We start from the raw sequence: 16,291 nt of genomic DNA, 5'->3' as shown, positions 1-16,291 counted from the left end.
ATTAATTGTCAGCAAAACTGTTGAAATTTGTTTATTATGAATTATTTATTATTGACACTTTTATTGAGAGTGTTTGCAGCAAACTATTTGACCTAATGGGCTATTCCAGTTGAAATCCATACCCCCTGTGGGAGACATGGCCTTAATCTCCCATATAGGGAGTGTGAATTTCAAATGGGGTTACCTGACTGGGTGACTCCATTTGAAATTTACACCTCCTGTGTGGGAGATTAAGGTCATGTCTCCCACAGGGGGTGCATAGATTTCACCTGGAATAGCACAATGATAAAGCTGCAGTTTTCTCTTGTATGGTAGTCAATTACACTCTCCAAAATGTGAGAATTTTACATTTTTATGACCATGGAATCAGCATAAAAAATCCAATAAATGAGTACCCTTGTAGCTAGCCTAACTCCCTCCGATATGTCCTATTGGTGGCTTCCTTTCTTCCAACAAGCAGGGAACAGTGAAGCGTCCAAGCATAATGTTAGAAGAATGAATGTTTGAGCCTACCATTGGAAACCCGACACACTATCGAAGTTGGTTAGTCCACATGTTCCAATATCTGGCTTGTCTCTCCCGAACAGGTTTGTTCACAGATCGAAAGATAGCAGGAGGAGCTGCAGAGGCCACGAACAGAGGTTCATTCATAAATTTCACAGGGACCAGAGATGGTCACAATCGCGAAAAGGAGATTTGGGGAGATTTTAAGCTTTATAATAAAATTGAGTTGGAAACTGTTGAATGAATGCTAGCTCGCCATAACCAATACGCATACGGCATTCTCATAAATTGATGAGGGATCGGGAAGAGAGTCAAGAACAAAAAATAATAATTGTATGCGGTCTTTTAAGGCCTAAAAAGTTTGTATTTTCCCACCCAAAATCTGAAAAATATGGTCGCATTTGTTAAGAAAATAAATGAAAGTGAACTGCAATGAAGACAAATTGTGTGTTCTGTATAGTAGCTTTATTTTATACAAATGAAAATAGTCATTGGTGAATTCAATTCATTCAATTTTATTATTTCAATAATCACTGTAACAAACACCATGCCTATTTTGTGTATTTTGTATCAGAAGCTAACTTGAAAAAATGCAAATAATGTGCCTCAGAATGTCCGGGAGCGCTTCCCTAGCCCCTGGACCCATTCGTTCATAAGCAGACAGAAAATATTCCAAACAGCAGTTCATGTTCCCAGAAAGGAAAATTATTTTGTATATTTTGTATCAGAAGCTAACTTGAAAAAATGCAAATAATGTGCCTCAGAATGCTGATTTTTGCCCATAAAAAACATTAAACCTAGGAGCATTCCTGCATCCTCTGGGAACACTGGCCGCTGGACCCTATCCGTTATATATGATATATAGGCACAGTTTCGCTGGCCAGCGAAGCCCAAGACCCATGGCAAATTGTCGCCGACCCAGTGCTTGGCATGCGAGGGGTCTCGGGTTCAAATCCCACCCAGAGCAAACAACTTCTTTCTTTGTTTTCTCTCTTTATTCCTTCCTTCTTTCCCTTCCCGTCGCCAAAAAGCCCCTGGCGGGTTCGGGTTAATTCTGTATAATGAAACTACAATGGATCATTTATTGCAAGTCATCTGACCTATTGTTAGCCAATCAAATGGCAATTGTCTACTTTTAAGTGTTATAACTTTCACTTTTGAAGTGTTTTTTAATGATGGAAAATAAATCAATTAATTAATGAAACTTAAAATGCAATAATTATATGATTTCTACCAAAACAAAACAGGTTTTTCTTTCTCAAAAAATGTTAGTTTTACTATCAGATGAACTGAAATAAATGAAGTCAATATTAAAGACAATTTTATTCCAGTGCCTACATCGTGAATGCATGTATGGTGCGAATCTGAATACAGTATGATGAAACTTGTACATGCCCTCATCTCAGTTCATTATCTTTTATTCTCTTCAGGACTTACAAAGGTTGTTAGATATCATAAAGATATCATCACAGTCAAGGTCAACTCAGAACACAGAGAGGAAAGTTTTCGCAATGAGATAGAAGAAAGAAGAAACATACCAGGCAGAGCGGGATGAGTCTAAAGAAGAACTACATGTAAGTAATTATGGAACAGAGAAAATATCTTACCTTTCCCAGAATCCTTTGCATCACGATGCATCTCTCATTACTTTGTACAGGTTCCCTTTGTTTTCATGTTGAGAATAGACTGGCCAAACATGGGTCGATATAGTCAAGAAATTAACATATTTTGCAAGATTTGGATGTGCTCTGTTCATTGAGGTACATTTCGTCACTATCGACTCATGTTGCACTAGATAGCAAATCAGTACAGAAAATTGAAATGGAAGAAATGCATTGTGGGAAGTGTAAGATATCTTCTATGGGATGGGCACTACTGCCTTTCTTACTGTAGACTGATTTGCATTCCCTTTTTGATAAACAATTCACACCAGCTATGCCATTCCATAAAACACAACATCCCCAGTGTCGACTGCTCTGCCAAGAGAAAAAGGGACTGCTGACTTTGTATTATGACCTTGTGACCCACCATATCTTAACACATAGATATTTATCATTTCTTTCATTTATTATGAATAAGGCATTATGCACATGCAACCTATGTGGTACAGCTGGGAGTCAGGTAAGGCCTAAAAAAAGATTTTGTTTGGCCTAACAGACCAACCCTAAAAATAGGCCCGACCCTAGACTTTTTTCCTTATTTTTTTGCAAAAATATTAAACAAATTTACAAAAAAAACAAAAAAAACAAAACAAAAAAGTTCCAAGGCTTTTATCATATGCAATTTACAGCTGAAATGTGTGTAAATTTTTTTTTTATGTTACGCCAATCGAACATTTTTTTAGGCCTAACATAACACCAAAGACTGCAATCATGACCTGCATGCAGACAAAGTTTCATAACATAAGACATATTAGATTTAGATGCATTATCAATGAGGTAACATCATAGCCAGTAAGAGTGCATAGTTCATTGTATTATCCAAAGTCAGTGGACCCTTTTTTCTCGGGTTGGGGTTTTTGGATGGGAGCGGTTCACATTCTGAACTTGCAATCATTGTGAGATGACCTGATATGAATTGCCAAAAGGGGTTATGAAGTAGACTATTCTTGCAGTGCCTGTGATTGGTTACATTGCCGAATACATCAAGTATAAATCTTTCACCGCAAAAAAATGGGTAACCTTACCCTCTGCTGACAAATTAAAACAATGTAAAAGCTTGATCGTATCTCACGCTCGGCGAATTGCCTGAAGCACTTCACATATTAGATAGGAATGGTTTATAGTAATTTACTATTCAGTACTCTTGTCATGTTCATAATGATATAATCATATTAAGTAACCAATCTTGGCAATTTTAAGCTTAATCTCCTTAAGCCATCCCTACTGACTATTCTTACCATATCTCTGATTGGCTCAGTACATGATATAGCACTCTTTGTAACCAATCAAAATAGTCCTTAGAGGCATATTAGAGTATTCAACCTAAACCTGGGCGCTATCTCATTTTCGGGGGCACTTATTAAAATTATGAAATGAAAGTTAAAAATTGGAATTTGAAATGTCCCTGTATTCAAAATATAGTGGAACTGAAGTCAAATTGTCATAACCTGAAACTGGAAGATTTAGAAGGTAATGTTGTTTAGACATTTGATAGAATTAAGTTCGTCGTCTGCATCACATACTGTCATATCTCAAAAGGCTGCCTTGTGTGATATTTTTTTATTGTCATCTAATTCTGGGATTACATTGCCGAATACATCAAGTATAAATCTTTCACCGGAAAAAAAATGGTAACATTGCCCTCTGCTGACAAATTAAAACAATATAAAATCTTGATAGTGTCGGCAATTTGCTTGAAGCACTTCACGTATATGAATGGTTTATAGTAATTTACTATTCAATACTCTGTCATGTTCATAACGATAATAATCATATTATAAGTAAGCAATCACAATAGAGCTTTTTGATCTCAACAATTTTAAGCTTAATCTCCTTCAGCCATCCCTACTGACTATTCTTAGTTCTTACCATATATCTGATTGGCTCAGTACATCATATAGCACTCGGTGTAACCAATCAAAATAGTCCTTTGAGGCATATCTAGGGATTCAATCATGTTTCACCGTTGTTCATCACCGTTTAACAACGATGCGTCCGCGTCGTTTGCATGGTTTACTTTACGCGAGGGCAGCTTTAGCTGCCCGAGTGAAGTAAACCACGCAGACGCAGCTGGATGCGAAGTTGTTAAACGGTGATGAACAACGGTGAAACATGATTGAATCCTTTCAACAACGAAAAGAAGCTAAAGATCATTATAATTCACAGGATTTCATGAGGGATGTCAGTTAATTATTGCCACTCAGCCTTATTTAATTACTAAAGATCGGTAATTTCTCTGTTGATATCAGCAATAAAACTACAGAATAAAATTTCAATTTTTAGCCGCTACCTCCAAAAAATACGGAATTCAACTTGTAAGCGTGTATGCGCACACAGTTTTAGGCATGACGAGTTTAAGCGCTCACGCGTAAGGCGTAAGGCGTGTTCGCGTTTGCGTTTGTGTATACGCTACATGTACTCTACAAGTGTGGATTCATCACGGATTAACAACGGTAGACTCCTGTACAAAGGTATAGGAAGAGTTGTTGAATATAGTATTCAACCTAATACACACCTTGGCACTATTTCAGTAATTTTCGGAGGCACTTGTTAAAATTACGAAATGAAAGTTACAAATAGGAATTTGAAATGTCCCTGTATTCAAAATATAGTGGAACTGAAGTCAAATTGTCATAACCTGAAACTGGAAGATTTAGAAGGTAATGTTGTTTAGACATTTGATAGAATTAAGTTTCAATGTCGTCTGCATCACATACTGTCATATCTCAAAAGGCTGCCTTGTGTGATATTCTTTTATTGTCATCTAATTCCGGGATCTAATTGTGATGAGATGTACTGTAAAATTGACTTCTTATATTAAATTTGAAGTATTATCACAATATTACAATCTCTTGTCCATTTGTAAAAGACAGCATGCTGAAATATAAAATAACAATATGAAATAAAATAATGCTAATAAAATTCACATAAGGCAGCCTTTTGAGATACATGTATGTCAGTATGTGATGCATTCCTTCCATATTGATGCTTTGTGTGAGAGCCATAGGCTTCAACATAAAAAATCCCAATTTTGAGATATTTTCTCAAAATATCAAGAGCTATCTCAAGAACCACTTAACCAATACTGGGCTTGTTTGTACTCATGTTAATGCTTTTTACATGCTGATTCCAAATATGGGCATGAACATGTCTTATTTTAAATTTTCTTTTGTTATCTTCTGGTATGAATCAGATGTTAATGACATTTATAATTCTGATATTGGACAAACCCATTAATGTCTGATGCATATGAATAACCCAAGAGCATCATGTCACTTGCATTATTGTGCACTGTGATTCAAGAAAGACGTCAATTCCCCCCTCCCCAGTTTGCACCCTTTTCCCAGAGCTGTATGGTCAATTGGAATCTGTCACAGTTTCAAACATCAAATGGGACACAATCTGATCCAATCAGGCCAAAGTCGGCAATAATGACATTGAGTAAATTAAGGAGCAAAATTTAGCACAATTTAGCAACCAAGTGTACCAGGGACTTCGGGAAATCAGGATCAGTAAGCTCGGGTAGTGAGCAACTTAAATAATAATTCAATTTTCAAAATTTCTGACTTTCATGACCTGAATGGATCAGATCATGTCACAAATATGGTTTATTCCTTCACAGTTATATAAAGATAAAGAGGTTACAAAGATGAATGAACATGAGAAGAAGTGAATGCATTTGCATATTTATGAATATTAATGAGACTATATTTGCATTACTCTGCCTGCTCTGCCTCAACCTTTACCTCAAAATCAAAACTCGATCGGCGGTTGACCACCAGTTCCGTCCGGTCTTCATTGTTTAGAACAATAGAAACTGGACAGAACCGGCGGTCAGCCACCAGTCGAGTTTTGATTTCATCTCTTACTATAAAAATGTTGCTTAATGCCATAAAATTTTGCCAAATTTCATGAAATTAAGTACAGTTCTACCTTGAGGGAAAGTGCAAAAGCCATGTTTTACTTTAATAAAAATTTGTTGATTTAGTTCCATAATTCACCAGGGCAACAAGATATATTAACAATATCTATAATGTGGTAATTATACCTTTAATTGGGGAGTGCAGGTGGCCACTTCACGCAAAAGTTGATGCTAAGCATTTATTAGCAGTTATTATTATTATGTATCCTCACATGGTATGGTAAATGCAATGCATTGAGCACTCTGGGATTGTGGTGTACAATGGATATTTAAAAAAATGCACTTGTGCAGAGTGCAATAGTCTTTTTGCAGCTGATGCTAAACATAGCAAAAATAATGTACAGTCCATTTTCCTAAACTTTATTTTCTTACTTTTATTCCAGCTCTTCCATTAGAATTAGGATTCTTAGTCCATTTGAGCAAACTTCACATTGAGAAAAACAAAATCCGAGAACTTCCAGAAGGTCTAGGCAAATTACTGAGATTAGAAGTGTTGGATGTAGCTGCTAATGAACTCAAAAATATCTCCTACTGAGGTAAGTTATTAACTCTCTCCACGCGAGTGTCGACAGCAGACAACAAATTTTGATTTATTTTTTTAATTCAAAAATTTTCATGACCATATGTACGGAATTGGCATGAAAAATGCGTTAAAATTAGTACAAACAAGCCTAGTACAGACAGATGCCAACCCTCCCAGAATTTTTTGTACATTCCTACAAGCAAATTTGATATCCTCCCTGATTCAAGAAGGTTTTATACCCATTAGGTTGCATATAATTTTGAAAACCTCCCTGATTTTTATGTGAAACCTCCCTGATTGCTGAATGTAAATGTTGACATCTCTGTAGTATGAGCCAGTTCTTGAGATAGCTCTTGATATTTTGAGAAAATGTCTCTTTTAATGTTGAAGCCTATGGCCAGCATGCCGATATCAATGTAGGTCAGGTGTGTAACCAGAAAGTTTTGCTTTCATGAGCGAAACATGGAACTCTTTGGTTCTGCCTTATTGTGAGGGGGGGGGGAGACCTGCCCCCTCCACAAATAGTTTCAGGTGAAATTTGGACTTTTTTAAGATTGAAAACTGAAAAGTAATGTTAAATCACCAAATTCTCTGACAACTTGGGAACATTTCTCAGTGACTAGGCATTTGGTTGATCTGACTTAGGAATTTGGTTATTTAAGAGTAAAGACTGATGGGAGAACAAAACATGAGAGTCAACACTGCTCACTAGGCTAGCACAAATTTGTTGACAGTGTCCACTGGCTACTGACATTTAGTTTTCCCATTATGTAACTTAGATCAATTGTCAATAAAAGCCCTGACCATCCAACTAAGGTTATATCATATTCCATAGGGGGTGTATGAATTCAACTTGAATAGCATAAAAAGAACCCCAATTATGTTATGCGCATTCTCATAGGCTTGAGCATTTTGCTTTAGCCTGGTCCCATCAGGACCTAAGTGACTGGTTAAACCAATATATAGAGACCCTTTGAATGAACGTAACTACAAATTGTAGTTATGTTCATATTATACTACAGATTCCAGTGTTGCCTTTTAGCACCCTGCATGGGTTGTCACTATGTCTTGTCATAACCAATCATGTAGAGAATGTCATGTTGCATTGGCTGGAGTAGCTTTTCAGTGCAACATTTGAGTTTGCATCTTTTTCATTCAAAAGTTTGCCATGTCTACAATTTGGGGCTATGTGCAGGACATACTACTTGGACTTCTTTTGACATGTCAGCCAGTCAAAAGCATTGGGCTACATTCCAGTTGTAATCTATGCACCCCTACAGACGACATAACCAGGGGTGCACTGGGGTCACCGAGCAAAGGGGGTAAAATTTCCAAATCGTCCCGCTGACCTGCTACTAAAATGACTTTTCCAGAACGTGCACATGAAAATGTGCAATTTTAAGGCTAAAGGCTAAAATGGTCAAAATTAGGACAAGTATGGCATAAAATCATTACAACTTTTAGTCAATTTTGTTCTGGTCATAAACTAATACAGACTATTTTCCAACATTGTATGCTGTGAATTCTCGCATATTCACGAGGTCCGATCAATCGTGTTGTGTTTAACAATCACAGCGATAGAGGATTGCGTGTCTTCGCCGTAAAGACTGTAAAAATATGCGGTACTTGCGTAGCAGTTTTGCCTGTCGCATTTCATGGAATGATCGGCCCTCATTATCGGGTGATGCTGAGACTTTGACTGTTTGGAGTTTGTCTGTATGTAGTCCATGGTTCTGGTAGTTCAAGCCAGGAGGGCAACTAGACATGACCTTAATCTCCCACACAGGGGGTGTAGATTTTAAATAGAGTTACCCATTCAGGTAAGCCCATTCTAAATTCATTATGCTGTATGTGAATAAGATTAAGGTCATGTCTTCCATATGGGGTGTATGTATTTCAGCTGGAATAGCCCATAGATGTACAGGTTTTGGTTTTAATATTGGTGATGTGTTTATGTGCTTTTTTTATTTGTGACATTTTGATTTTGTTTTATTTCACAGCTCCACAAGTTACCATTACGTGAATTATATTGTGAAGAGAACCCATTATTAGATAAAATACCAGTGCAATCTGTACAAGAGGAAGAAGTTTTAACACTTAAGGTATGTAAGAAACACATGCACACATGCATAATATGCACACACCCACACGTAACCAGGGCCCAACACTTTTCGTGGTGCTAATTAAATCCTGTGACATGCTGCCAAAATTTGCCTTTCTCCACAGATTTGATTTGGTCTGTGCAATTTGATTTTTGCCACATAATTCACTTGCAAATTGCCATATTGATGTTCTAAGCAATTCCTCAGCAAAAAATAGAGATTCCTTTCACATGCTATGCTCTGGAAGCTGAACATAAATGCATCAATACATCACTTTGAAGTTAGCAAACATTTTCTCAATGCTCTTGCAAAGAGTCACAATTCTTTTTGAGCATAATTTGCCATGTTTTCCGCCCAACTTTTTTTTTCATGTTTTCAGTACAAATCAGGGCTTATGTACAGGACTCATAGACTAAAGAAATACAGACTATTCACCAACAGGCAGAGTCCCTGTGCTTTGTATGCTGAGAATTCTCAGTGGCATAAGACATGGGGCTAATCTTTCGATCGTGTGTGTCTAAAATCCCTTTATTTTGCCAATGATAACTAAAACTAATAGGTCAATTGCATTATGGAAACGACATATTATTGTTAACAATTGCATTTGTAGAAAGTAGCACCATATTTGAAGTCTGCTTTGTTTTGGGACAGTCATTCTCCCAATGCATGCGTAAGCCTTTGTTATACTCATGCTTAAGATGCCAATTATTATGGAGCTATACTGAGGTTAAACAAACAAAAAACATGCTTGTTTTCTGTAGATGAATTTTAATATGTTTGTTTTTATTTTTGTGTGGGGATTTATGGTAAAATATGCTTCAAATCTCAAAATAATATTTATCACCAAATCATTTGCAAAATATGTCAGACATGTGAAAAACCTGACAGGATAAGCTCTTGGGTGAATTATACATTTGTAGCATATAGCTAAAATTAAATGAGAAGGGTTAGGATTAGGGTTAGGAATTAGGGTTAGGGTAGGATTAGGGTTAGGGTTAGTATTAGAGTTGGGATTTGTTTGGTTTTCTCTTACACAAAGGATACACCCTATTCAGACCATATATTCAGACCATAATATACAGTAGGGGGCCCCTCAACTGATTACAAAAATCACCCTGGACCCTAGCCTTGATCTTGTATGACCCCTGCATGTGTCATCTTTTATTTCAGGAAATCTGTGCAAGATATACAATGAAGCAACTAAAAAGCAGGTAAGACTAGGCATGTTTGTCTCTTTCTTGTTATGATGTAATGTGTCTGCATGTTCATCAATCTATTAGTCTTTCATTTTCACTACATACTACATCATTCTTGTATTATAAATTGTAATACTTTACTAACTTGTTTACTGAAAGCCATTGAAGCACTACACTCAAGCAGATGTATTTGATCAGAATCATGGTTAGAAGTTGATGCCAAATAGCAAGATTCCACTGTGGTTCTTTTCATCAATCCTGCACAAATCACTAAATGATAAATCCTCCTTTCTTTCAATGTAGGATGAGTAAGAGACTGATAAATATTTACTTGAAGGGGGATGGTGGAATTCACATTTTTGCAGATGGATGAAAACGTTGTGTTCAGGTGTTCATGTAAAACATGTGTGTTCCCCTCCTTTTTACATGGGTCAACAGCAGTACAACAACAACATTCATGTCCCCTTTGTGCCTGGAAACAAATGTGTTACCTCCATCACCCTGGTGTAAAATTGATCGGTCCCTGAAACAGGAGACAGGTTGATATGTGCATGTGTAATCATGGTGAGTTGATTTACCAAGTTATCAAAAAAGATTTGGTTAATATATTTGTTTTTGTTTTTCCATTGGGAGTTAACTTCATTCATGGCATGCATTAATTGCATCTGATTTTATTGCTACAGACTGGTTTAATATGTGACACGATCTGGTCCATGGGGCCAAAGGTGGCAAATTATATGGTGTAAAAAACAATAAAATACATAAGAAAATAGATATCACAAAACATTGTAACTTAAAAACCAAATATGCTAGACCTTTGGTGTTTTCAGTATATGATAGCCTAATGTTACTACAAGATAATAATTATAGTAACTCAATTTTCAAAAATGCCTCCTTTGGCCAATGTGGAACAGAAATATGATTGTATGTTAATTCAGTCTAATTCTTGAGTATAATGTCAGGAAATTAGGTTGATTGATAATGAAATTACTGCATTGTAAGCTGCAGACTTTCAAAGTGTCTTAAAATATTAGAATATAATTTTGTATGACTTTTATGTGACTCATTATCTTATTATTTTTTAATTAATTTTTGTTTTAAGGCAGTAGTAATTAAATGTATACAATGTAGATTAACTTTGTATTGAAATGAGATGATGTGATACAAACACAAGTTACTCAAAATCATTGTCAAGTTTAACACTCGCAGTGCATCTTTTAACTTTTAAAAACTCCTTTAATATGAAGCAGCTATAACATTACTTCATTGTACAGAATGCAAGGCATAAATGAGGATTATAATAGCTAAATATTAATTTTAAAGTTCATGTGGAATTTTCTAAATTTTAAATGATGAAGACAAAAGAAAACGGATAGGGAGATAAAGGACAATGTCATTCTAACATTTAATTCCTGTTCATCCATCTATGTTTTCATCATCTCTCTCTTCTGAATCTTGTTGTATTCACACACTCATGCAGTGAAGAGGATAGGTATGATGTCAGTCAGGCTGCTTGCTCACTTGTCTTATTTGATTATGCTGTTCTGTTTTGTTTTGTGTGCTTTACATGTATATATTGCAGGTACAGGCCGACATAATGTCGGCGACATTACTTTTTAAAAATCTATTGTATGATTTATAGATCATCACAATTGTGTTGAACATCATCTTTTTTCTTTTTCAAGCTATACCCTCTCAACCAGCTTACGAATGTCCAACCTCTCTTGATTTTAAATTTATTTTTACTGAGAGCAGGTTGCCAGTGAAATTAATTACCATGTTTGACCTAATTAGCACCCAGGTACTTAAGAGACTCACTTTATAGGGGATCTTTTAAAGGAATGCAAATAGAAATTGAAAATGCACACATGTGAACATTCAAAATACATCATCAAGTCAAAATCATCATCCTAGTAGCAAGAAGATTTGGATTGTAGGCCCTAATTTTATTTTGACATTAATGGAATTTACAGTTGTCATTTGAACAATTTCCTGTTGGGCACATATTAGGGGAGGGGTGCTAATTAGGTTGAATATAGGTAAGGTAAAGGTTGTGCCAGACCAATTATAGTCAACAGTCCAAAGTGCCCATCTCTCTTTCTTTGGCCTGTATGAGGGTATCACCGTACCAGTCCTCCCACTCAACAAGTATGTTGTACCTTCCCAGCAATATTATGCCGGTACCCATTTATTCTGGGTGGAGAGAGAAAATATTGTAAAGAGTACAACATAATGATCCAGGGCCAAGGTTTCAACCTGCAACCCTTTGATCTGTGGTAAAACTATAGTTATAGTTTTGCGTGCATGGCTGCGAAGCGGCCAACGAGGCGCTTGCGCCGAGTTGTGGTTAGGTTGCTGTCACTTAGTCCATCACTTTGGGCTTGTAAGTGAAGATCACAGACAGCCGACATGGTTCCCATCTCTTATGCTTCAAATGGGTGATAAGAGTCCTGACTTTTGGAAACCAACTACCATGCGTCAGCTGGCTGACGCAAGGTCATCAAACATTTAAGTGCCTGGTATAGGACTGGTGGATTTTGTAATGTCAGAGAGGGGTTGTCATGGTCCCATACAGGCACTGAACAAGTGCTAATCTGTGGTTGAAGCCTGTACAGTGGTACCACTATTATAAATGATCATTATGCTATGGATTGATAACATCAAAGACTGGACTGGACTGAACTTTGACCAGCTCATACGATCAGCTGAGGACAGAGAACTTTGGAAATTATGCATCTCTAAAGCCATTACTACGTCGCCCCAACGGCCTACTAGCTATAGATAGATAGATGCTCTGTAATTTCAAATTAAATTTATCCACTGGCCCAAAGTTTGCTCTCCATAGTATTTTTCTCTCCTCCTCTCCATTTCCCCACTCTTTCTTTTCCTTTCTCCCTCCCTTTATCCTGTCTAGCTCTCTCCCTCTCTCTGTCTGCCTGTCCCCCTCTGTCTCATCTCAATTTGCAAGTTTCCCCTTTCAAATTCATTTCATCCATATCATTGTGTTAGTGCAAGAATGTTGTACCTGCTTTTTTGTCCTTTTACAGAAGCATTTGTGTGTTTTGATTTGTTTACTTATATGTGACTTGCTCCCACAAAATGAGCATAAAATTGCAAGTTTTGAAATGTTCTAACCGTTAAGTTAATGTTCTTTGCTTGAAGACACCGGTATTGGTAGTGGAAACAGAATTGAATAGAGTACAGCATATTATGGCCCATTCACAAAGGACATACCACTAACTATACAAGTGTCTTAAAACAAAGAACAGCAACTCAACAATGGTAAGGTCTCAAAACCACCAACTTGCATCTTCAGGCTCATTTATGGGAACAGATATGCCACATTAATTATTCAATTAAAATATAATTGCTTTAATTGGTTCTAACATTTGTAAAATAGCTTCAAATGTGTTCCTTTTACCTATATAAAAACCATGACTAATTTTTACCCAAAATGTCACCTGCAAAACCCTAACCCTAACCCTGTCGATATAAAAGCCCATATTTGTTACTTCTTTGCTTCTTGATTTTTCTGAATCTTATTAGCTATAATTGCAAGAGCAACTTTAAAGTTACTTCATCATAACTATTAACTAAATCATCTTGATTTCATTCATTCATGCATGCTTCACAAAGACGTATATTGGTCAAAATAGGGGACCGCTATTTTCACGGGCCAAATCCAGCGTAAGTTAACATAAGAGATGAATGTCACATAATTGCCATATATTATGTCATTGTAAAATAATTGTCATATCGAATGTTTTGTTAAATAATTGCCTATTGAATGTAACAGATTTGAAGTGTAGATCTATAATTTGATTAACCCATAGCATTTTATTCACACTTACATTATATAGTTCAATGTATTGGGTTCAGATGAGAAATCTGCCAAAATATATGAGAAACAGACAACAGTATGGTAGTAGTGATTTCCCCCTATCAATTAAGTCTGACCATACTTTGATGAGAAAGTAAATGGGGCACAGGGTTTTCTTTAGCTTTTAACGCACAAAACACGCGTATTTACGCGTTCAGGCACTTTTCTGACTCCTTCAAATCCATAGTCCCAAAGTCCAATGCGTACACAATTTTGAAAACGTACGCGTTCAGATATTGCAAGATTTGAATAGAGAAACACCCGATATTGTGAGCTATTGTGCATTTATTCTCGGCTTTTGGCATTTAGGACATACTCCCGATATGTCATGTATGTAGGGCCCATCTCATTTTGTCAGCATCGATCCATGTATGTTTCAGTGATTGCGAGTCTCTAAATTGTATAGTGTCAGTTTGAAACCTTTCAAATTGGGTTCGGGTCCTTTTTTCTGTTGAAATGATGCACGAAATAATCAATTGGAATAATAATTTTGCAAAATTTTCCCTCTCAGGGGAAAACATCCCCTTCAGACACCCCCCCCATTCGTAGTGGATAAACAAGTGACCATTTTCGCTTCTGCTTTCGAAATTTGCCAATTTAGGCCCTATGTTTAACACAATTTATAGGTCTAATGGGGAAAACGTGACAACGAAAGGCTAAATGGGCCGTCATTTCACAATTTTCGGCTTTTCAATTTTTAATTTTACACAGTAATAGTGCCAAAATGGTTCACCAAATCGCTTCAATTAGGTCTTCATTTTGCAAAATTTTCAAAGTTCTAAGGGGGAAACATCACCCTGCGTAGTTGATAAACAAATGGCCACTTTCACTTCTGCTTTCGACATTTGCCACTTTACGTTTAACACAACTTACAGGCCTACCATAATAGGGAAAACTTGCCGTCCACGAAAGACTCCATGGACTGTTCATTTCACAAATGTTCGGCTTTTTTAAACTAAAATTTTACACATTGATATTGCCAAAATGATCAACCAAAATGCTTCAATTAGGTCTTCATTTTGCAAGAGTTTCTTACTTCTCAGGGGGCATTTTTAAATATTATTATTTTCTTCTAAAATTGCCCCCACCCCTTTCTGACTTCTTTAGATCTGCCACTGCTCGACTCGGGGGTGAGGTGAAAAATGTCTTGAAGTATAGTGAATCCAGCACCTTTTGGAGAAAGGAAAATTTGCATTTTGGGGGCTAAAATGGCCTAATATGATGTTAATTTGGACAGAAACCCACATACAGGCATCAACATTGGGGGATGATTGTATGGACCATCCCCCTGGCAAAATATTGGGGGATAGCCCCCCCCCCCCTCCGGATCTACGCCTTTGGCTCCATAAACACACATATTGTTAAAAATGTGAAAAATAATATTATAAAAATACCCCTTGGGCAATGTTTTTGACTCCTTCATAGGAAAACTTCACAATTGAAAGGGTCAAAATAATTTGAAAATACCCCTTCAGCAAAATGCTTAAAGAAAACCCTGATGGGGCATATGTTTTAACAAGTTCCTCCCCAATTCTGACAGTTATAATGACACTTAAGGGGTGGTGCGGGGTGGTGGGTGGTGCAATAGTTTATGTGTACCACTGGATTATGGGGGGGGGGGGCAAGGATTTGTTTGCAGACCAAAAAGAGGTGGCAGGCTTTTTTGGTATGTCGGACAGGGTGGGGCAAGTAATTTTTGGCACAGATGGTTTGGGCACCGTTTTAATATTATACCCCAAAGAGGTGCCTGCCTATTACGAGTTGATCAGAGTATAGATAATAACATCACTGCTCTTCCCCATCTGATCTGGTGATCTGAAGGTCCCAGGTTCAAATGATGGTCAGTATTTTTCCATTTTATGTGGAGACATGGGTTAAAAAAAGGATTTTGTAGAAACATTGTTAGGAAAACGTTCATGTGTGTAAAATTTCCTGCTCGCTGCACTCACACTACATGGTTAGACAATTCAAGATTGGGTTCCTCAAAATGTATATATAAAGGAATGGGGGGGGGGGCAGATTGTTAGCTTTTGTGCGATTTTGGCCCGATAATATGGTACAGGAGCATGTTTGACTTATAATATTGTCAAACATGCTCCAGGAGCATATTTGACTATTTATAAATATTTTCAATTTAAGTGCATGCTCCAGGAGCATGCTTGACTTAGAATGCTCCGGGAGCATGTTTGACAAACATGCTCCTGGAGCATGTTTCTAATTCAAACATGCTCCTGGAGCATGTACTTAAATTGAAAATGTTTGTAAGTAGTCAAACATGCTCCTGGAGCATGTTCTTTTGTTGAAAATATTTAAAAGTCAAACATGCTCCTGTACCATATGGTGCAGGACCATAATGGTGCAGGACCATATTATTGGGCCAAAATCGCGTAAAAGTGATCGAGACGGGGGGGGGAGGAAGCAATTTGTTGATTGTTGGAGGCGCAGGGTGCTGCTCACATCAGCTCTGTACATTTTGTATGTTTTTGACCATTATTTTCTACCA

The 16,291-nt window shown here is 36.9% G+C and overlaps 2 protein-coding genes across 2 annotated transcripts in view; one reads left to right on the top strand and one right to left on the bottom strand.

Annotated features, from left to right (window-relative positions):
* LOC140144151 (uncharacterized) overlaps positions 1 to 6,576 on the top strand; it is a 50,543-nt gene extending 43,967 nt beyond the window's left edge. Inside the window, exons 5-6 of the mRNA XM_072165982.1 lie at positions 1,935 to 2,078; positions 6,471 to 6,576. Of these exons, the coding sequence (XP_072022083.1) occupies positions 1,935 to 2,024 (90 nt within the window). The 3' untranslated portion in view covers positions 2,025 to 2,078; positions 6,471 to 6,576. The remainder of the gene's footprint in view (positions 1 to 1,934; positions 2,079 to 6,470) is intronic.
* Positions 1 to 16,291, bottom strand: part of LOC140144149 (uncharacterized) — a 371,331-nt gene that overhangs the window by 200,908 nt on the left and 154,132 nt on the right. The window lies entirely within an intron of this gene.

The sequence above is a fragment of the Amphiura filiformis genome, unplaced genomic scaffold (assembly GCF_039555335.1).
Source record: "Amphiura filiformis unplaced genomic scaffold, Afil_fr2py scaffold_42, whole genome shotgun sequence".
Lineage (NCBI taxonomy): Eukaryota > Metazoa > Echinodermata > Ophiuroidea > Amphilepidida > Amphiuridae > Amphiura > Amphiura filiformis.
This window is presented reverse-complemented; position numbering and strand designations above follow the sequence as displayed.